The sequence below is a fragment of the Ornithodoros turicata genome, chromosome 1, assembly GCF_037126465.1.
Source record: "Ornithodoros turicata isolate Travis chromosome 1, ASM3712646v1, whole genome shotgun sequence".
In the NCBI taxonomy this organism is placed as follows: domain Eukaryota; kingdom Metazoa; phylum Arthropoda; class Arachnida; order Ixodida; family Argasidae; genus Ornithodoros; species Ornithodoros turicata.
The window spans coordinates 188,768,797-188,790,375 of record NC_088201.1 but is presented as its reverse complement, the minus strand read 5'-3'; the positions used below and the strand labels follow the sequence as shown (position 1 = coordinate 188,790,375).

The following is a 21,579-nucleotide window of genomic DNA, read 5'->3' as shown; positions in this document are numbered from 1 at the left end:
ACGCCGCTCATAGCCACAGTTGCTTCGCGGCGCTAACACGCAATAAAAAAAAACACGTATTGCTTGAAAGTGTAAAATAAGTCACAACGGTAGAGCATATAGCCAGCAATGACACGGAAGTGTAACCGATGAATATCACGGTGACAAAAACGTCCAACAAGCTCATCGGTCGAAGCACGTGAAAAGAGCATGGAGCATCTTATCTCTCGTGGAAAATACCTTTGCGACTAGCTGTTGCCGGGGTGAAGGGGATAGATAAAATGCAGAAGGGGCGAGGAGACAATATGTGCCTTTATATAGAGTTACCTGGTGATAATTCATTCTCAGTGCTGGGTGACTGGTAGTGAGAGAGGTCTGAGGTGAGTTCAGTCATTCTATATTTTGTTGTACTGTTTTTTTCTTCGCTGTATCAGTGTTGCAAAGACTGGGCCGAATAGTTGCTTATCGCGAGAGCATTACTCTTCACGTTACTGTTCCCGAAGCTGTGGAAGTGACCCAACAAGTGTACTTCGCTTAAAGTTGCGCGACTATAAAAATATTTAAGTTCGGGGGAACCTAGTATTTTTTGCCGACGACCAAACTATGGTGAAATTCCCGAGTTCCTAAACTTTACACGAATAAGAAATATAATAAAACAAACAGTAAGAATTTGAAACGAATGAGTCGCACGAAGTCGAACAGACACCCAGAATCCTATTTATTGGTAGCACTAATACACACACTGTACACTTTGATAACCTTTACACTATTATAGGCACCCATTTCCACCATTCTTTTTCTTCAAAGTTTACTAACACATCGCGGAAAAATGACGTCCACGAAATTCTTGAAAACTGACTGTGTTCACAGTAATTATGGTTAGCCGCCGTTTCAGTCTGTGGTTGGAATGCGAAAAGTGTGCGATCGAATGCATACCGATGTTATGAGGCTAAAAATATGTATATATTTTTTTTTTTCAGTCCCATTCCGCAGAAGACAAGTAGAAGCCATGACGCGTGTGATACTCCTCTCTTTCCTCCTCCCAAGAGCATGGGCAAACACAGGTAGGCTCTTAAACGGATATGTTTGATGCCATCGACTGATTTTAGACTGAATATATATGAATATATATACATTTTCGAAACTTCATCCATAGTTTTTTTTTTAGATTTAGAAGAAAAGTAACTGGCGTGCACACATCCGGTGCCGTACAATACGTGCATTACGTAATGATCTATATACGTGCAAGTGTCACAACGCCTTTATCTATTGTGTACATAGAAAAGCATTGACAATATTAGAGAGTTTTAACAAAACAGTTTCGTCTGTACTTTAGTAACGATCCCGCGGCGGACGGATAGGGATAAATTTAGCCGTGCTTCTGCACGTTCTGCGATTTCATTGGTGTCCGATCTCTGAATATGGATTTCGAGATATGCGCGGGATAATGCACGGTATCGTCTGCTACTGAATGAAGCTGTATGAGAAGTAATATTTTAAATTTCTAAAGGATATGCGATATATTTTATTTATTTAATATTTGAAGGAGTAAATTAGCAAGTGGACACGTCAGGAAAAAGTGAACATATAGCAGCTTTTAAACTTCATACAGCAGGAAATCTCACAAACAAAAGGCAGAAAACAAAAGCAAAATCATGTCTGATCCCTTCACTTGACCGAAGAGGAAAATGGCCTTGTGCCTGCATTGTCCTTTGCGAGATAGTATGGATGCTGATGTCTGGATCAGACAGCCAGATTGACCAAGGTTAGGTTAGGGGTATCAGGCACATTTCGAGGGGCAGACGCAAAGGGAACACCCTGTCACCAAACAGGTGGTCCTGCTGCGTCGCAGATCCGCAGCTCTATCTCTAGCCTACAAGATATCCGCTGCCAACAGTTGCGATTCTGAAATTTCAAGGACAAAAGGTTTTCTTTTGCTCTTTAAAAACCCAGTAAAAGTACCAGTTCAAAAATCAAACCCATGTCTGATACGCCAGCGCGCAAGCTGTAGTTAGTGAGCCAAAGTCGGCGACGAAGAAAATACGAACTTAGACCAAGTGTAGAACAGAATGTACACCAAACGTTACGAGTGGGTTATCAACAAAATGTCGTGTCCTCCGCTGGCAAAAGTGTGCTAAAAGCAGCTTATAAGAGTTCAGGAACAAGGTCAGTGCAAGTTTATACAATGTCAGCTCATTGAAACACAAATACAAAACGACGTACTCGCGTCGTATAAACCGCGCTCGTCAGAATGACAGCTGTTTTAGAATGACCGTTATCCAGAGTCCCGTAAAACTTCTCTAGATAGAACCACAAATACATCTACAATTCCGCATTGGCGTCGTATCCTAGGGGCTTCCAAGCGGAACCAACCTCGGCGCGTGCAAAAAACAAACCAACGTTGGTAGCAAAAGGACCAGGACCGGTCTTGGAGTGGAGTTGCCGACCTAGCGCGGTGTTCCCACTGGTACCCACTGCTACGCCCTTGGTCCCAGTCCTGGTCCCCATAGGTTCACTGGCTCTAGGGAGGAGCGGAGAGGGGAATACAGGAACCCTACCCGTCGTCCCTATCCAGTGCCATGTATTCAACGCGGAGATCACTTTTTCTCCGGCGCAACCAGTGTCATCAGCGCCGGAGCTCACGCGCATAAGCGGTCGTGAAAAAGAACAATTTGTTGCACACGTGGCTTGGCTGCTAGTGTTCTCAGAATCGGAAGGAAGCGCAAACAGAACGAGTGTGCAATTTATGGAACACGGAGTGTGACTACAAAAAAGACTATGAAGTATGAGCTAGTCTCGAAAACATATTTTTTACATGAATTCAGCTGCAGCTAACAGCCTTGGTAGAGAAAGGTATGCTTGATGAACAACACACAGACACACACACACACACACACACACACACACACAAAGAAAGCATCACTAGAACTAGCTCACCTTGAGCGCTTACTTTTTGCGGCAATTAGAAATACTAGAGATGGGACGAATCGAGAATTTTCCAAATCCGAATCCAAAGAAGGTTCTAGAAATCCACGAATCTTTCGAATCCTTTCTTCAAAAAGAGTGAAACAGCCAGGTCAAGAAACACTTCTACTGAAAAGTGTTCTGAAGTGGAGTTTGGTATCTTGGTTTAATGAAAATCATAGTTCACTTTCAGGGTAAAACATACTCATATACTTCTTTATAATGTAATTCATTTAACTTCTTGTTCGTCGACTACAGTAAATACAGAAACTCTCGAATCTAAATTCTTTCCATAAAACTACGAAACAATCAATAGCAAAACCATGTTACTTTTCAACTTGTAATGTAAGATTCCTGCCTGAACTCTTGCACTGCAGAGCATTGTAAAGAAACAAACAAGAAAACACAGCTGAAAGTTTTAAATTAATGCATATTGTTTTTCAAAAACACCAGCATTCTCACCCGCTCGGGGTCTAGCCCACAGCTTTTTTTTATCAGCTATAACACCTGATGTGCTCAAGAGTCATTCTAACATTACTCTCGGTGGGGGTGTGATCAGGAACTTTTTAGGCCAATCAGGCTTTCGGCGGACTCCGGAGGCGCCAATTTTCAAATGAAACAAACAAACGTGGTTGGTGAAATCGAAAGATTCACTTCGCCTTTTTCAGCACTGGGATTCAGATCCCAAATCTCGAATCCTTGCGTAGGATTCGAGGATTCGCGTATTCGGTTGGCCCGTCTCTAATAAATATGATGAAAGCTAAAATTTGGAAACCCCAATTTTTTTTTTTTTCATACCACATGAGTTCACCTAGAAGATAACAGAAGGATCCTAGATGAAATGTCGTTGTAATGCGGCACACAGACGGGACGAAGGGCGGTTAACACAATGAGACAAACGTACCTGCAACCGCGTTTTAACCACCTTTCGTCCCGTCTGAGTGCTGCATTCCAGCGACATGAACTATCACCAACTCCCACTCTTCCTCTTTTTGATCCTAGATGAAATCCCAGATAAGAAGGTTATCACGGATGGATAACATCAGATGACACTTGACGGATTGTCCGCATGGTGCCTGCAGGACGTTCCGAGGACATTCAGGACATTCTGGGAAGATAAGGACATGATAACACTTTGAGGGCATCCTAAGGACTCTATGAGTCCTTAGAGAGATGAAGTGTTACGCAAATCTCGTGACAGTCTGTCATGAAGTTGGTCCGGGGCGTAGATCATTCTGAGGGCAGGCATAACACCTAAACATATATCAAGAGAAAGGTAGAGATGGAAATATAACCGTACATGTAAATGTTGACTCTTACAGGAGACGGAGCGCACTTGACCATCACGATTCACGTGGATACCATTGTGAATGTCGTCGTAGCTTCCGTTGCTTCAATCATCATTCTTGGCTTCCTGCTCCTTTGCTACAGCAGGAAGAGAACAGTGGTATGTAACAGCCACTGTAACAATGCGGCGTTAATCAATCATTTTAGCTCGCCCCCTCTCTCTCGCAAAATTACTTGGTCCCTGGACACATCCAGCCCACCAGCGCCATGCCCTGAAAGCTCTCTTCATCTTTCTGGATACCATAAAACTTCGATCCTCATTGTGAAGGGGCTCGTTATTTCATTCCCCGCATCACCACCAGCAATGGGGTAGAGTATGGCCCCTGACGATCAAACTCCCCATTCATCATCTCATAATAAAGTTGTTGTTTAGCTAATTAATTACCAGCAAGTTCACATATAAGAAGGTTAGTACGGAATTTTTTAGCAGATTTTAGTACATTTACACGCGATTGTTTTGACCTATTCAGGGAGCATCGTAAAGAACTCACAATTGCCTGCATACTTCACTTGGTCAACTATATGGAATATTAGGCAAGGTCACTTGTGCATATCATAGTTCGCATGCAGTAGTTTCTAGCCACGTCTTAAGAACATACAAACTTAATGTTCTTAAGACGTGGCTCTCTGTACAGAGGAGAGCAACTATGTTAAAATATATGTTCACTGTCATTACACAGCTGGAACGGTAAAATTTAATATGTACGGCACTTCGATAGCAATTCAAGTGCCATAAGGAACGTGAACTAGCATTGTGAAAAACTACACTTTTAAAAATGAACTTCACTGCATGGCGCGCTCCTAGCCAATCATCGTCTCAAATGATATCATTATCTGCCCTGATTTGTGGAGAACTAGAGGCGTACGTCATTTTTGTGAGCCTTATGCTTTGCATAATTGTCACAGACAAGGCGTACGCCTCGCGTTTTCAACAAATCAGGGCAGATAACGATATAATTGGAGATGATGGTCGGCTTGGAAAGCTCTATGCGGTGAAGTTCATTTGTAAGAGCGTAGCATTGTGAAAACATGCGAGAATCTTAAGAGAAGTACTTGAGCAAGCAAACGAATATTGATGATCAGTACCTTTGCAGCAGCCCTTTTACCCAAACAATAAGATAGCTGGGTTTCCCCGATGGCCTTCCGCCCGTTCGGCCTTCGCACTACCAGTGTAGTTCGAATAACCCGAAACCTTGTTTGCACGAAAAAAGCATTTCGGTCAAAAACAGAATAACAATTGAAATGCAGTAATAATTCGAAGAAAGTAAAAGCGATTTCGGGTGTACAAACTTCTCGTTGGTTTTATTCCAGGTAGGTAGCACCAAGGCGTCACTGAGTAAAACTGATGAGCCTCCAACTCTCCAAAATGAGCCCAACGTCCACGAGGAGAATGAATGGGAAGACACGCTAAGAGTAATGCACAAGGCGATAGACGAAAGGAGTCATATTCAAGTGCAACAATGTCTTCGAATGCTACGACACCTCAGATTATGGCTACACCCAGACACCGGCGAGTCAGCCATGCACAGAGCAATCAAGAGCAACTCTTTCTATATATATGGATTGCTTCTGTCGCACGAGTGTGATTTCAGAAGTGAGAAAGAATGGAAATGCTTGAGAAGTCTAAACAGGATTCAACGGTCGGAACTTCAAAGACAACGACTATTCGTGACGAAATACGACGACTCTTATGTAAATCACCTGAAAGCTCGAACGGAAAGTCAAACGAACTCTCAAGGCTTCGGAAAGTATGTTGACAAAATGTTCAAAGCACTGGACAACATTGAGTTAGTTCGACCTATTCTGCAAGTAGCTGCCACTGCACATCATCTGAGAATCCGATTCGACTTCGACAGAGGTGACGTCCAACCCATGATGGGATGCCGTAATAGCGGCAACCTTGGAATAACAGATACTGCAAAAGATGAAGTTTTTATCGCAGCCAATCCGAAAGTATCATTCGACGCAGATCGCGACGCAGAAGTCCTGGGAACATTAGCGCACGAGCTGTGCCACTTTGCTCTTCATCTGGTGTTCAGGAACGGGGGTATACCCTACTGTTGCACTGATCTAGAGAGAAAACGTAGATACGATGACATCATTCAAGGCATTAGGAAGAAACAAGAAGGATTAGACAAAATAATCAAGCTGGCACTTGATTATGCTACGGAGGAGGAACTGATAGTCCGGGTGCCCCACGTACTTGCTCTGCGAGGCAGTCCTGGAAAAGGCGACGCCATCCTGAGGGGTCAGACACCGGAGCTCCTCGAATTCTACAATGAACTTGTTACATCAGATATGGCAAACTACATCAAGAATGCATGCCCCAGCAAAGACACAGAAAACATTAAGATAGAAAACGTGAGGCTTCAAAAAGCAGATAATACGGAGAAGCTCAATGTAACCTTCACGGAACCCATGAAGCACCAGGACCTAAAGGATGTTCCCCTCCTCATTCTTACAGGTCCAGAGCTGTTGTTGCTTGAGATCCTTGTCCACGATGCGCTCAAGTCTACGGGACAGCCGTACTTATTTTTCGAAGCATCCCAGTGGGACGACACGCTGGCAGATGTCTTAACTCAAAACAAATGTAACTTCATTCTTCTAACCTGCAACGATAGCAGAAAACTACGCACCATATTCGAGCTTCTCAGTGAAGTTTCACAGGTGGTTGGCACAAGAGTAATCCTGCTTGTACCTCGTGGACACAAGGATTACTTTCTGGCAGAGGAACAACAGGATGCTTTTTTTGCTAACAGCTCATTCTTTCGAGTACATATGAATCGTTCCTTCGCTTATATAGACAAGGCCTGCTTCGAGAAGATTGCAGAGAAGCGTAAGGTTCTCAGTAAGTCACACATACTATTTCAGGGCGCCGACTATCGGCCACTAATTCATGATGTGATTAGCTTGGACAACTTTGTAAACTTTATCGACGCCCCTGCATTCCTAAAGTTATGCCAGTCCAAGTACATCGAAGTAGGGCCACAACTTAGCAAAGTGGCACAAGACGTGAACGATTACTACGTCAGGCGACGCTTGACCTTCGGAGTACGTGGTGAAGATTACAGCGAAGAGTACCTCTGGGAGACACAGGAGAAAGTTGTGGCTGTCTGTGGCCTCCCCGGAACGGGCAAGAGCGCCTTGGCGTCGAGGCTTTCAATACAGATAAAAAACATTGATGTGAAGAATTGGGTATTGCATGTCTACCTTCCACGGAGAATTGGACTTGTCAATTTAGCAAATGGCGTCAGAGACTTCCAACAATTGGCCCATCTGTGCAACGTAGAAGCTATAGGACCGGAGTTTAAATTGTTTGAGCATTGTGTGCAAAATGACACTCCGGTCAAGATTGTGATCATTTTTGATGCTTTTGACGAAATCAAAACAGAATGCCGCGAGTACATTCTTGCACTTGTAAAGCTCCTGAAGAAAACCAATGTTTCAAAAATATGTATCATGAGCCGCACAGTGTTCAAGACAACGATAGGAGATGCTATCGAAGCCGAGCCTATGGAAATGGTTCCGTTTACAAAAGAGGAACTCGTCGAATTCTTTAGAAAATACTGGCGGGCACACGGACTGTGTTCTGAATCTGATGATGAGTTAGAATTAACAGCCAGGAAGACAGCTAATGCCTACACTTTATCCATGTGGAATGGCTGGACTGCCTGGGAAAATCCCCTCCTCATTCGCATGATTGCCGAATTGGAACACCGCTCACTTTTCTGCAGAGAACCAGTGCAAAGCATAGAGCCTACCCGGGAAATCCGAAGCATGTTTGAAATCTACAAGATGTTCGCTGATTACAAGTACAATGTGTACACAAAAGAAAAGCTTCTGATGGAGTCAGACCCTCCGACTCTAGCTGCTGAATATGAGAGCAGAAAGAGGAAAGAAGAGTTTTACGGTAAGCTTGGCCTTCTGGGAGCGAGTGTCATCATTGAGGACCAACTAAGGGAGGTGCTCACAGAAGAGGAACTCGAGGAGCTCAAGTCAAAGGGAGATCTTATGAAAGACGTCGCTGATAGTGTCATTGGGCACGGCCTTGTCGATGGACTTAGCGATGGAATTCCAGGGTTCATCCACAAGACGTTCGCTGAATACTTTGCCGCCCATTTTCTGTTCCGCAAGATAAAGAACGTTGGCAGTGATAATCCGAGCCTGATGGCATCAGTGTCACGAATGTATGGAAAGGACGATTACAGGCAGGTTATGCTATTCCTCGATAGTTTTGCTGCTGAATCTTTACCCGTCCATTTCGCCATAGTTACGGCAGGGGCTTCTGCTGGAAGTTGCATCACGGAAGAAAACATGTACACCCGCGATGAATTCGATCGTATTCCACTACACTACATTGCCATTCGTGCGCACAGCTCCATGTTGAAGGTCTACTTTGTGGACGCCCTGCTGAAACCGAAAGATATCTTTGGCATGACGCCCTTCATGTACGCGGACAGTCTCCGTCACTGGCATTTACTGAACAAGTTCTGTGATCGAAATATGGGAACGAGCGAAGAATGCCCCACGATTCGCGAAAACGTCATGAAGGAGAAGGAGCTCAAGAAATCTGCGTTGTACGAAGCCGTGAGACTCAACCTTTGTGCCCTGTTAGACTTTATTCTGAGCAATTTCTGCAGGAAGAGGACTGACTCTCAACTGGGCATCAATCTCCATCTTGTAGATGTTGATACAATAAGGGATGAACACGAGCAGACTCTCCTATTCTTTGCGGAATCGTTGAATGCTCTGCAACTCCTCCTTGCTTACTGCGATAGTCGAGTCACGGACGCAGATGGCCACATAACGCTCAGTTACAGACTTGAAGGAAATTTATACAGGGAGTTGCTCCACGAAAGGAAAATGAGTCGGCTAGCGATATTGAAGTTCCTTTGCATCCATCTTCATGTAGACATCCCAAACAACCGTGGAGAAACTCCTCTGCGCAAGATTGTTTCTGCACGAAAGGCGGAGTACGCAAAGGTGTTGCTTCTTCGATCACGGACGAATCGCGCGGATAGAAGGGGTGTTGCAGTATTGCGATGCGCGTATGGGACGAATCAGCCTGATATCATAAACTTGCTTCTCCCTCACGCGTCTATCTACGATCCTGGCGTTATGTCTTATCTCCCTACCCAGGGTGCGGATCTGGATCGTACACTATTAAAGTGGACACTCGGTCCTGCTAGTTCCTTGGCGGTCAGCCTTTACTACTATCCCGAAAAGCTGTGCCAAATGGTATCCAAAGCGATTAGTGAAGCGCGCTCTTTTCAAGCATTACTACCTTATTTGAATTACAGCCATGGAGGGAACCCAGTTGCGAGCCTCTTACGGTGGAACCCTCACAGAAGACTAGTTGTCCTGAAACACTTGCTTTTCCTCTTCGACGCCTCGTCCACGGACGAAGAGGGCTTCACCGCCTTGCATCGCTCTGCTAAAGTTGGCTCTGTGGATGAAATGAAATTACTGCTTCCTCATTCGAATATCCACGCTGAAGATGGAGAGGGCAGAACAGCCGCTCAAGTGCATTGTGGAAATGACTTGAATCGAGAGAACGCGGCAGAGCTGATCCGTCGTTGGACGGCGAATGAGGGATCATAAGAGAGTGTTCCAGCGAAGGAAAATTTTTATTGTGTGTCAGCAAAACCAGACAGCCATGGCTAGAAGCTTTGTACATGCGAGGAAAGTTTGAGTGGAAGGGAGGGGGCCAGGAAGGACGTGCAGGAAGGAAGTGGAAGACAAGCGTTAGCATGCACCAAGGTTCTTCATAGGGAACGGTACTGATATCCGACTCTGGAAGGTCTGTTTGAAGACCCAAGGAACAAGAACATCAACAAACAAATCGTGACTATGACAATAGTTGATTCATGTCTGGAGTGCGGGAACCCAGGGGAAAATCCTCCACCACCTCCCAGTTTTCAGCATGACCTTGTAGCTTCCACCAACCAGCGAGCTGTATTCAACGTGACAAGTAGCCCTCCTCTCCTCCCCTCTCCCTCCCCTCCTTGCCCTTTTCTTTTTATTTGCAAACAAACATATAGCCCCAATGAAGGAACGTTCTTTATGCTAGAGTACACGATTTTTTTCTTGCACGTGACGCAGTTTATGAGGAATAAACGATTAAAATTCGTTCATTGTTTCCGGTGCCCATTGTTGTTCAACTTGAGGAACATTCGACCCTAGGTAAGAACTTAGATCGGTAAACACTTGGGCGATGAATGCAAATGAATATACACAGTTCATTCGGTTGGTATTGAAAAACACTACGTATACAAAGGAATGAAGCACTCCAATTTCTTGATATATTTGTTAATTTACTTATCAACATATCAAGCACTCCGGAGCGGAATAGCCAGCACTGGAAAGGGCGTCCAACCATCCTTTTGTGCAGGTTATTTCTAGTAGCTGGCACTGTAGTAATTGCTTGCGAAGATGACCTCCAAAAATAATTATCGTATGATTCTATATCAAGTTCCAGTTTTATTATATCAGAATATTAATATAATAGAGAGTGCTATGCAAAGATGGAGGAGCCAGAGGGAAGAATTCCAGGTTAAATGCTCCTCCCAATAATTGATAACAAGGAAGGTTACATGTTTCATGTGCGATGTATTTTATAATCCAGTGTTAATACTGGTGACGAGAAATTGGTAAGACCAGAAGTAAGTAAGGGACGCCTTACTGGTTTTCTTAAAGGGAGACTTCGAAACGATCTTTGAAAAAAAAAATGCACGACGCTTTTGTACATATTGACCCCCAAATACCAGATATTGCGATGGTTTCCCTCTTACGCAATGTATTAATCGGGAATATCAGTTAAGCTAAACCAAAACCACAGTCGAGGGAGGAGATTGTAAAAACTGCCCTTTCCCAGAGTGCCCGCACGAAGCCGACGCATGACGTCACCGGGTGGGTAAAATCAGCAAAAGTACGCGTGTGTCGCGGCCAGTCATAGCGGTTAGGAACAGTGTTCCGTCATGGGTTCAGCCAATTAGAAGCCTGTGTCCTTTTCGTCTGACTCGGAGGAGTGTGACGAAGTTTCTTCAGAGTCCCAGGTGTATGCGAATAGCAACCTCCGTGTTGCATGGCATGTTCGCTATATGACGAGTATGACGAGTCTTCCTTCAGAGCCTCATCTACAATCTGCATTTTTTTTTTTTTCTGTCAGACTTCTGCGGCTTACCAAAGGAGCTAATATCAGCGTCATCTTGTATATTGCATTCCTCTTGGAGTCTTCTTTGTAGAGGACGGTGGTCTTCCTCTACATGAGCCCCGACCGGCGATGATGGTATGCCACGGAGAGGCGATGACGGTGGCCTGTCTCCATGGCCGCGCCGGTGGAACTGAAGCCGGTGCTCCACGCGCGTGGCCATCGTTGTCGTCGTTGTCGTCGCCCGCTACAGGGGTCCCCCGGCCGTCAGATGCGTTGCGGACGCATCGCAAGAGCTGGAGTTAACGGGCGACCGTGGTAGGCGTATAGACGTGGTGACGTGTGGTCGAATAGGGGCACGGCACACGTTGGCGGCACTTCAGAGAGGATGAAGACGGGGAGAGCATCCGTGTGTAGGTAGTCATCCTTGTGGTAGGTGTGGACGGGAACAGCGATCCGTCGCAGAGAGAGTGAGGCGCTGGGTGTCGTGGTCCTGGGGTGCCGCGACCGGCACGGGAGCCGAAGCTCGATAGTCCCATGTGGAGTGAGTGAGGTGCCGAGACGGGCTTACGTGTGCCGAGGCGTCGGCTGCCGCGACTGCCGCAACCGGCAGGTGAGCGCAAGGCTCGAGCGTCGCGGCCGGCAGTGAGAAGCGTGAGAAGACTTGAGCGAAGAGAGAAGCGTAGGTGAGAGAGAGCGGAGAGTGCGGTAGGAGTGAAGGTGGGCCGTGTGTGCCGGAGGTAGTGCTGCTCGATGGCGTGGTCAGAAATTTGGGATGGTGAAGGGCCGAATTGCTGCGGACGTGATGTTCTTTGTCCGGGTCACCAAATGTAGAGGACGGTGGTCTTCCTCTACATGAGCCCCGACCGGCGATGATGGTATGCCACGGAGAGGCGATGACGGTGGCCTGTCTCCATGGCCGCGCTGGTGGAACTGAAGCCGGTGCTCCACGCGCGTGGCCATCGTTGTCGTCGTTGTCGTCGCCCGCTACATTCTTTTTGCGTACTCGCGCCGTTGAGTTGCTATAGGAACATCCGGAAACAGCGCAGGAATAGCGTGGTTCGGCGACGCTTTGCGTTCTCGGAGGATTCCTAGCTCGTGCATGAGACGTGCTCCGATGTCGAACATCTCAGATTCGAAATGGGCGGAACATCTTCTACTCTGTGTCGAGTCATTCCACTCGTTCCAGTCTTTCGGAGCGCTGCCTCCCCCCCCCCCCCCCACGGCGACGCACTTTTCATCGCATGGGAAGCGAAAATAAGCAACACCCGGCGTAGAAGTCAACTTGTTGCCGCAAGTTTTGATGCAACACCTCGCACTACCTCTGTTATCACTCGTTGTTGCACACGCAAAAAAAGAGAAAGCTACGAGGGGGGATATATTTATTAGAACAAAGAAAAAAATGGGAAAGCGAGGAAGGGGCGTTGAATGCACACAGCGGATGCAGGAATGCAGGGCGGATGAAGCGGACGCATAGCCAGTGATGCCGGATGGCTCCCGAGTGTTGCTTGCAATACATCCTTCCAGCTGTGGTTCAGAGCGACCGCTCCTCACGTTTCAAAAACAATTTTTGTGACACTTGCGCCGTTTTTTCAGCCGAGATATTCCGTAACTGCGTTCGAAACATGTCGATAATCGTAATAGTAACAGAAGCCTGCAACCGACTTTCTTCAGAAGTCTCCGTTTAAAGGGAGTTAAGTGCTTCATGCGTTTCATTTCTAAAGGTAACGGATTGTATGAGCGTGTGCCATATGACGTTAATGAAAATTTGCCATAGTTTGTTTTAGTGTTTGGTGTATTCAATATACCAGCCATTCCTGCTCTGGTACATTTATTGACATTAATACTACTCGAAATAATAGATGGTATTGTGAGGTTGCCCATAATGATACGGTAAGTCACACTTAAAGTGCTGTATTTCATAATTTAATTAATGCTAAGAATGTGAAAATCTTTACGAGAAACATGAAAGTAAAATGGCGTTCTGAAAATGATTCTGGTGGCCTGGCTATCAATGACTAATAGAGGGCGTAAGTGTGGCGTTTATGTAATTGTCCAAACGGAAGTACTTGAGTTAGAAACGTGACGTCTTGTCATTCCTGGGTGACGTTCATACACTTTGATGAAAAGAAAAATCCTCTTCACTTTGACGCGGACGCCTTATTAAACTCTTCGTGTGTGAGTTGACGACGTGTCTCTCTGTTGATTCAAAGGTTTTGGGTTGAGGCGCTGCCGAGGAGGCCAGCACCTTAATGGCTTGATAACTACAGGTTCCCCAAACAGATCGTCTTTGTTAAGGAAAAGGAAGAAGGGATCTCGCGTATGCATCATTCATCATGTACTCGTGTACATCGCGTACGCATCATTCATCGTCATTCTAGTCATTGATAAAAATATAATGGTCCTCAGAGTGAGGGCCGAAGCCCTTCGTTGTCCAAAGTTGTCAATTATATTGATGGCGCAGGGCGTTTGTGGGATGGGCTTGAGCATGTAACAAGCAATTGAGCCTAGTGAGAGTGCGAAAGTCGAATCTAATTTATAGACTAACGTGATGAAATTTAAGTTCGACACACCGCGTGATCCTGAAAGGTTGGTAGCGCGGGCAGTGACGAAGGATGCGTTCCGGATTTTCCAGGTCCCATCAATGACGCTTGCCGCAAACGGTAACGCCACTGAGCTGTAAAAGCGACATTGAATCGCGTCCAGTGAATTAATGCACTATCTTTACGAGAAGCATGTAACGGCATCCACAGAGCGAGCGTCGGACCAACTCTTGTCACCTATAGTCACCATATAAACCATAGTCTATATAGTCACCTATAGTCACCTTTCAGGAGTGCAATATTCGTCCGTCTGCTAGAAGGGAGAGCTGCTCATTCCTCACGAGCCCACATGACGTGGAATTCTCCACTAACTAACTAGCCTGTGGGTTGCTTCCTTCTGTTGCATGTATCGCTACGCATGCATGGCGACGGACGATCCCTGTATAGCTTGCGTGCTTGCAGGCGGGCTCTCGATGGACGTGAGGTGGAATTTCGTCTCCTGGTTCCAGAAGGTCCAGAAGAATCACCGAAACGCACGACAGACGACTGGGTAGAGACCACGCATTGAATCTTTATGTAAGAAGTCAATGAGTCTGGGGCGTGTCACACCCGCCATACGATAACAGTCACATTTGGGGCGGACACAGATTTTCCTCAGGAGAGGGTAACGGGCTATGGTGTGCAGGCAAGCAGAGCAACTGCCGAGCTGCTTCTCTTTCACATAACACCTCAATCGGGAGTTCTCAGGTTTCCTCCAGAACGTGGTTCAACGCGTTTCAATCACTTCGGGGTGTCTCAACCGCTCTAGCAGCCCCAAGGCGACGAAGAAGCCAAAGATGCCCCGCAAAGATGCCCCGAAGGGTATTCGGTGAGGACGTGGAAGTTGTTTGCAGACCTGGAAGGTTGTAAAGCAGCGCCGTCCACCCCAAGGCTTTATAAACTTCTCTATCCAGGTCCACACACACACACACAAATGAGATGATGGTGTGGTGGGTCATTCATCGCCGTTTGGTCGGTACAATGCCCCATTGCGCTTGTGGAAGGGAGGTGAAAGTTATGATGATGGAAAGGTGTGAGTTTGTCAATTAATCGAGTGCTGGAGAGGATCTCTGCAACAACGCGTAGGCCTCGTGTCTGATGTGAGGTGTCTGACCGTGGCCCGATAATTTAGGTCAAGTCGAACTGCCGTTGAGCGACGCGTTGCAGAGCAGTACAGAAACATACTGAATAGCGGAAATCCGAAAATGCGAGTTGGCTCCGAGATGTAAGACCAAATAGCGCGGTAGAAAACACAGGATAAGGAAGAGACGAGAAGCTCTTCGACGGTGGACCTGCTCACGCTCTGTTGTCAGCTAGCCCAACGCAATGTTTTGACGGAATTTTTTGGGAGGACGCCGTGGTTGTAGCTGACGAATTTCCGGTGACCTGTGAGAGTTCATGGTTGTTCGCTACTCTGCTCCAGGGCACGCTACGTCACTGCAGAATATCGTGACGAGCTTCCTAGGTGACGTCTGTCCGCCGAAGGACGGCTTTATTGGGTGTTTTGAATTGCGTAAATTGAACTGCACAGTGACAAGATGCCGTTTATCGACTGGCTGAGTTCATGATCGAAGTCGAGCACGGTAGCAATATGGGAGCGGTGACATTGCTTTCAGACACGTGCGTCTGCGCTTTCCGCCGCACGTTAAATAACTCCAATTGTGAAAATTATCCGCTGTCCTAACTGCGGCGCGTGTACGATATCGCCCCACAAGTGTTGGAGGACTGACCTTTACATCGGCTGATGATAAAAAGATAAAAAACACTTAAACTATTGTTTATTATCATCAGGGTGTCGAACCGAAACGTTTTTCGTTCCGGTTTTCGTTCCGGTTACATCATAAACGATCCGGTACCGGTTCTGCTCCGGAGCAAAAAAATAACGGTTCATACCGGTTTTTAACCGGTTCCGCTTCTGCTGGGAATACTCATCCCCACAAAAAAAAATCAATGTTGCAAAATGTAAACCCGTTTATTCAGCATACATGGTATTTAATATTAATAGACAGCTGTGAAATTGGTAGCTCCTGGTTCCTGTAGGTTACTATCTGTTCAAATGGGCTTTCTCATTTCTTGAAGCGCATACTACAAACTGACTTGTTTGTCGTGATGTCTTACATAAAGTACTTTCTTGCTGGGTTGGAGCGATTGCGTCCCATCCGAATGTCTGTTGCTACTGTCTAGCCAGCAAGCACCACCGCACGAGTACGATGCAAATCGAGGAACACCTTCACTCACAAACGCCTCGACGGCTGCGTTTTATTTTCTTGGTGTCCTGTCCACAAAAGAGTTGCCACTTTGCACGTGCTTGCCCTCGCGTATACGTAAATGTATTCAACTTAGCTGCTCTCAAACAAGGAACGCGTTGCGCGACATTACCGATAAAGAAGCTGTTATGCAGCCCCCTTGTTCTTTAGTTGAGGAGAGTTTGGGGGGATCAAATTAAAACGAACACTACGGCACATTGCTAGAGAGTCACATGTACCTCGAAGTCCGTGTGCGTGCCCCAACGATAAACCATTACAAAGGGAGCCTAAGGGTCATACTATACCGACATACATTCCATCGTAACCGAACCCTCGTATAGTATCCATGACATGACTTCAGAGCACATGACGTCTCATTCGCCTATCCGTTGTCTAAACCGGCGAAGTTTTTTCTTGGACCGAAAACCGTTAAATTATTTTTCGGTTTCCCTCCTGAGCGAAAAAAATGTATACGGTTTCGATTCCGTTCCGGTTCGCACCAAAATAGCGTTTTTTTTCGGTTTTCGGTTCCGGTTTTCGGTTCGCTCCGACACCCTGATTATCATACAGGTCCTACAAGCTTTCATGCAGTGGACTGCATTTCATCGGGTACAGAAACATTTTCCATAATTATAAACTTTACAAATTCAATAAAAACTCTAAATAAATAAACATTAAATACATTTTCTACCTAATGGAATGCAGTCCTTTGTGTGAAAGCTTGTACGATAATAAACCGTAGTTTCGGTGTTCTTTAAATCCTTTTGTCATTTGCGTTGACAGTACCTGGCTCAGTTTCAACATTCCCCGATTATTAGGTTATTCCAGGTCATTCTCTAAACGTCATTCCGTTGCCCGTTTAAAGCCTCCATCATCAAGAGGAAAACAAACTAAGTACTTACGCATCCCCCCCCCCCCGAAAAGTCAGTTGAGAAAAGACACCACAACTGAAATTCCAAAGGAAACTTTATTTACAGGTCCACTGATATCCGAAGCAGTAGCCTAAAAAGTATGCACCGGCAAACTGAGTTAGATACAACATTGTCCTAAAAGGGATGGATTGAGGTTTCACTCGTTTATTGCATCTCAAAAAGCAGCAATCCTGGCAACTTCAGCTGTCAAACGAGCGTTTGTCGCTTCAACCTCTGGTGCCTGAAAGAGGAAAGAAGAATAAGCACGTTTACATCGGTGCAAAATGGCGTGCGTTATATGACAACTGATATGCGCAGCCGATATGAAATGCTGCAGACATTATGGAGTTGCAGTACAGCTTGGGACAAAAGATCACGGAACACTGTGATGTCGTATTTGTTGCTCTGCTCAATGTTTTTTTCTTAATGCTTGTTATACAATGGTTCAGCCGGATGTACGTATTTCTGGTAAGTATTTCTGTTGTATCGTGATATTTGATTCGACTACATGCAAAGGGGTTGAAGAAGGTCTTTGTTAAGTGGCATTCTTAGTAGAATTTTTCAGTGAATTCAAAAAGTTGTTCCCACATCTAATTGTACTGGCGGCATGGCCGGGCGGGTCCAGACGTCCCGATCGTTTGTGGTTGCCCCACTAAGGTCGTGCTGAAGACTGCGGGGTGATTCGTTCGAATCCAAAGACTGCTGTCTGAGGTATTCCTTGGATTTTCCGAATACGTTCCAGGTGAATTCGGCAAGTTCCCTTGAAGTCGGCCCATGACGCACATTAGCCCCCCCCCCACTCCTTCCTGCTGTCCTCTCTCCATCTGTCCACGTCTGTACGCCGCTCATAGCCCCAGTTGCCTCGCGGCGCTAACACGGAACTAAAATATCGTTTAATTGCTCACATTTGTTTCAAATTACTCGCACGCTCGCTTTAGCTATTCATCTTAACAAAGAGCATTTCATCGAATGCTGTCTGCGAAGTTGCTACGTTACACGCTTGATGGCGCTACACTAAGACTGGCCGTGCGACAGAGACAGCGTGGTCCAGAAAATTCGATAGCGCGGACAACGGAGATGGGGAGCGTGCTCCGGAGTTCCCAAATCAGCACCGCAAATTACCGCGAGCAATGGGTTTAAATATGACTAGAGCACTGCTTGGGCCTCAATCTATCGGCCCGACCCGGCCCGTATCCGACGCCACGGAGGGTTACCCGAGCGAAGTCCGACCCGGATGCCGAATGTCCGGCCGAGGCCCGCATCACAGTTGCAATGGGGCGGACACTGTACACACCAATCAGCGTAAACTGCACATACTTGGAACGCGCAAGCACAGCTTTTCATACTGTTTGTACTTGTAGCAACATGCGGGCGTGGAGTCCATCGCGCCTGTCCGCGGTAGAGCACTGCACTGGCCGCATTTTTAGGCCCAGGCCCGAGCCGAACCCGTCCTTACCTTGATTTACCCGCCCGGGCCCGGCCCAAGCCCGAAGGATCCCAAGTTTCTCAGCCCAAGCCCTGCTCGAGCCCGAGAAAATGATAGGATACCCGGCCCAGTGTATGAGGCTGTGAAATTTGGCCGTGGCCATCTAACAGAGTGGTAACACAGGCTCAGGACAGATATGGGCCCGGCAATGTCCGGACCCGGGCCCGACCCCGGCCCATAATGGTCAAACCCGAGCCCAGCCCAAGCGCACAAAAAAGAAGCTTTACCCGGCTTGGTCCGGACCACGGGCCGGGCTCTGGCTTTCAGATAGGTTCGAGCCCGTGCAGTACTCTAGTCCACGGTGCATGACGCAGGCGAGATCCCCAGCATGTCGAAGTCGAGAATAAGTCGACGCCTATCTTGCAGCGTTTTAGAAGAAAGACGGCGGGAGCACCCAGCTCCATGGTTTCTTTGTTTTCAAAACACACGTTGAGGATTATATAATGCGAAAGACTGACTCACGAAAACTTGGCCCGACTGCGACCCGAGAACTCTCGGAGTGAACCCAAGCCCGTCCCGAGTCCGCAGTCAAAAACGGCTTTGAGGCCCGATTTCGGCCCGCGGGCCAGGCCGGCCTCTGGATTTCGGACATGGCTGTCCCTTTGAACTGCTCTAAGTAGGACTACCCCTATCACCGTCACCATCAAGGCATTCCCGTTGCCTTGCTCATTCGAGTCTCCGTAATGCATAAAGCTTGAGGAACACAGCCAGGGAATAACGAGACGACCACGAATGACTCAGCAGTCCCTCCACATCCCTTCCGAGGGCGATCCGCAACTTTGTGAGTTTTCTTGGTGTCATCATTAAATATTCATTGCAGGTTTTGAGCGCTTTGTATCGTATGGTCATTCCCGGGTGTTCCTCAAGGTTTGTTTTGCACTATGAACGTTCACTAGCTGGCCGCAGTCCTTTTAGTTCACTTCAATTCACACTTTGCAGCGCATTTTTGGGCAATTGAAGTTCAATCAATGAAATGAATCAAAATGGAAATGAAATTCTCTCCATCCCAGTCTTCTTCCATCCCGGTATGCCATTAACGTAATACCGAGAACCGGGGTAGTCGCTGTCTTTAATAAATGCGTCGTCAGTGCAAATATAACAATGACTTAGATGGACTGGTCTCTCGGTTCATGTTAAATGTGCGCTGATTACGTCGTGATTGTGATTGACGACCGGTGGCAGGTGTTGTACTTACCTGAACAAGCAGCCAAACACTCCCTGAGTGACCTGAAGTTGTTTGCGTTGCCACCACAACCACCGTATATGAACTCTCGGCAAGTGCCAGCAGCCCGACTGTAGTGGTACCTCGGGATGCGAGCCTTACACAGTCCAGTCTCTGGTGGAAGCAGGCAGGCTTGCCGTAGTGGAATTGCCGCGTATGATTCTGGGAAGATTGAGAGCGATTGTTACACTGGGAGAAATCATTGTTCAGTACGCCAAGCACCGTGGGGAGAAGAGAGTAGAGAAGGGCAAGAAAGGATGTGCGCCCTTCCCTCACACATTTGAGTAGCGCGCTGTGTATCTTCGCCCTATGGGAAATTTGTGAAACCTATTATTCAGGCAATTGTATAGATTTGCTGCATGAATATTGAAGCAGAACGACAGAGGACCGACGTTAAAGCGAAAAGCAGCGACACGCAAGTAACCTTTACTTGTCTGACTTCGCACGAGGGACGTCAGTAACAGTAGTCAATTTTAGTGCATCGTACACACTATCGCCTTTGCATACGTAAGGGATAGCGCGGTGGTTCTGCGCAATGCGCGAAGCCCTCTAAGTTTTGCGCGTGCGCAGAACCACCACGCTATCCCTCACGTACGCAGAGAGCGATAGCGTACGATGCAGTAGAACTCCTTCATAACATTTTTACGTTGTCAATGCTTTCCACGCGTGCAGTTTCACAGTATGGGAAACTAAGAGATTTTGAGAGATTTCCATCACTTGGCTTTATTACTTATGCGTTTGTGTAAACTATGGAAAATTCGCACTCATCTTTCCCACTAAAATGCTTTGGTTCGGATACGGCGCTTATCGACGTTTGTTCCGTACTGCGGTTATTGTGTTGGCCATGGCGTTCTATTGCTGGGTGACCTGCCTTCCGATGAGGCACCATGTTCGTCGATGTACTGCATCTCTGCTGACTTCGTAGGGAACTATGCTGACAGTCGCATTACAAGGTCTGAGCAAAACACCAGGAAAAAACCCAGTCAACACAGTCGGTGCCGCCTGTGCTGTTCTACTGTACCACATACTACCATGGGCTGCGCAGTCAATGCCTACAGTCACGGACCGAACGCATGACATTATCGTCATCAACGCTGTCATATTAGACAACTAGAATCAGAGAAGTGCACGGGGACAGCACGTAAAACTCGGCATGGACATACCTGCAACGAGGCAAACGATCAGAGCGATCACCAGGATAGCCTTCATGGCAGGAGTCTTGCGGAGATGTCCGTGAAAGGGAGTGTAGTTTCAGAGAACGACGATCGGTCTGTCGCTACGGGATACCTAAGATTCTCATATATGAGTGCGTCTCATTTCATTGTTCGCTCATATCAGTGTTATGTGCTTTCAAGTGTGGCCGTCCGTGTAGTCGTGATAAGCAACAATAGGAACGTAGTTTCGATACACGTGTTTCAAATTTCAGGCCAACACACAGTGAATGACGAAATCGATTACGAAGAAACGAAACGATATTCATCGAATTCCCCTGCGCACTTGAAGCACCGCTATATCAGGGAGGTTCCAGGTCTAGCCTGTCGCGAGTGGCTGGGAGATCTGACCTTGACAGTTTGCAAGGAAAAAGACAAAAGACTGGGCAGATATGATACAAGTTAAAGTGGTATGAAAAACAACGACAGAGCTGTTTATTGGACCACACTTGTCCCTAGTGCATGGTTCGCTCTGCTGATT

At 46.7% G+C, this 21,579-nt stretch overlaps 2 protein-coding genes across 9 annotated transcripts; one reads left to right on the top strand and one right to left on the bottom strand.

Moving 5' to 3' along the window:
* Positions 1-268: 268 nt before the first annotated feature.
* On the top strand, positions 269-10,422 carry LOC135378883 (uncharacterized). 8 transcript variants are annotated; one of them, XM_064612039.1, is made up of 4 exons: positions 269-359; positions 960-1,043; positions 4,266-4,390; positions 5,606-10,422. In XM_064612039.1, exons 2-4 carry the CDS (start codon positions 1,030-1,032, stop codon positions 9,889-9,891), a joined length of 4,425 nt encoding a protein of 1,474 aa, XP_064468109.1. In that variant the 5' UTR covers positions 269-359; positions 960-1,029; the 3' UTR covers positions 9,892-10,422. The 8 variants fall into 8 exon arrangements, with proteins under 8 accessions (XP_064468109.1, XP_064468107.1, XP_064468108.1 ...); XM_064612037.1 differs by having other exon boundaries at positions 5,602-10,422; XM_064612038.1 differs by lacking the exon at positions 269-359 and having other exon boundaries at positions 958-1,043; positions 3,946-4,390; positions 5,602-10,422.
* Positions 10,423-17,216: 6,794 nt separating this feature from the next.
* On the bottom strand, positions 17,217-21,177 carry LOC135374346 (kunitz-type serine protease inhibitor 2-like). The gene is made up of 3 exons (XM_064607341.1): positions 21,051-21,177; positions 19,861-20,049; positions 17,217-17,420 (listed from the first exon to the last, which is right to left on the bottom strand). The coding sequence occupies exons 1-3, from the start codon at positions 21,094-21,096 to the stop codon at positions 17,407-17,409; spliced, it is 249 nt and encodes an 82-aa protein (XP_064463411.1). The 5' UTR covers positions 21,097-21,177; the 3' UTR covers positions 17,217-17,406.
* Positions 21,178-21,579: the final 402 nt, after the last annotated feature.

What these genes read in the sequence shown, in the direction of transcription:
- LOC135378883 (XM_064612037.1), top strand. Translation starts at nt 989, where the DNA reads ATGACGCGTGTGATACTCCTCTCTTTCCTCCTCCCAAGAGCATGGGCA. An exon ending in AAGAGCATGGGCAAACACAG is followed by an intron (nt 1,044 to 4,265) that starts GTAGGCTCTTAA and finishes TGACTCTTACAG; the next exon opens with GAGACGGAGCGCACTTGACC. An exon ending in ACAGCAGGAAGAGAACAGTG is followed by an intron (nt 4,391 to 5,601) that starts GTATGTAACAGC and finishes GTTTTATTCCAG; the next exon opens with GTAGGTAGCACCAAGGCGTC.
- LOC135374346 (XM_064607341.1), bottom strand. Translation starts at nt 21,096, where the DNA reads ATGAAGGCTATCCTGGTGATCGCTCTGATCGTTTGCCTCGTTGCAG. An exon ending in GATCGTTTGCCTCGTTGCAG is followed by an intron (nt 20,050 to 21,050) that starts GTATGTCCATGC and finishes CAATCTTCCCAG; the next exon opens with AATCATACGCGGCAATTCCA.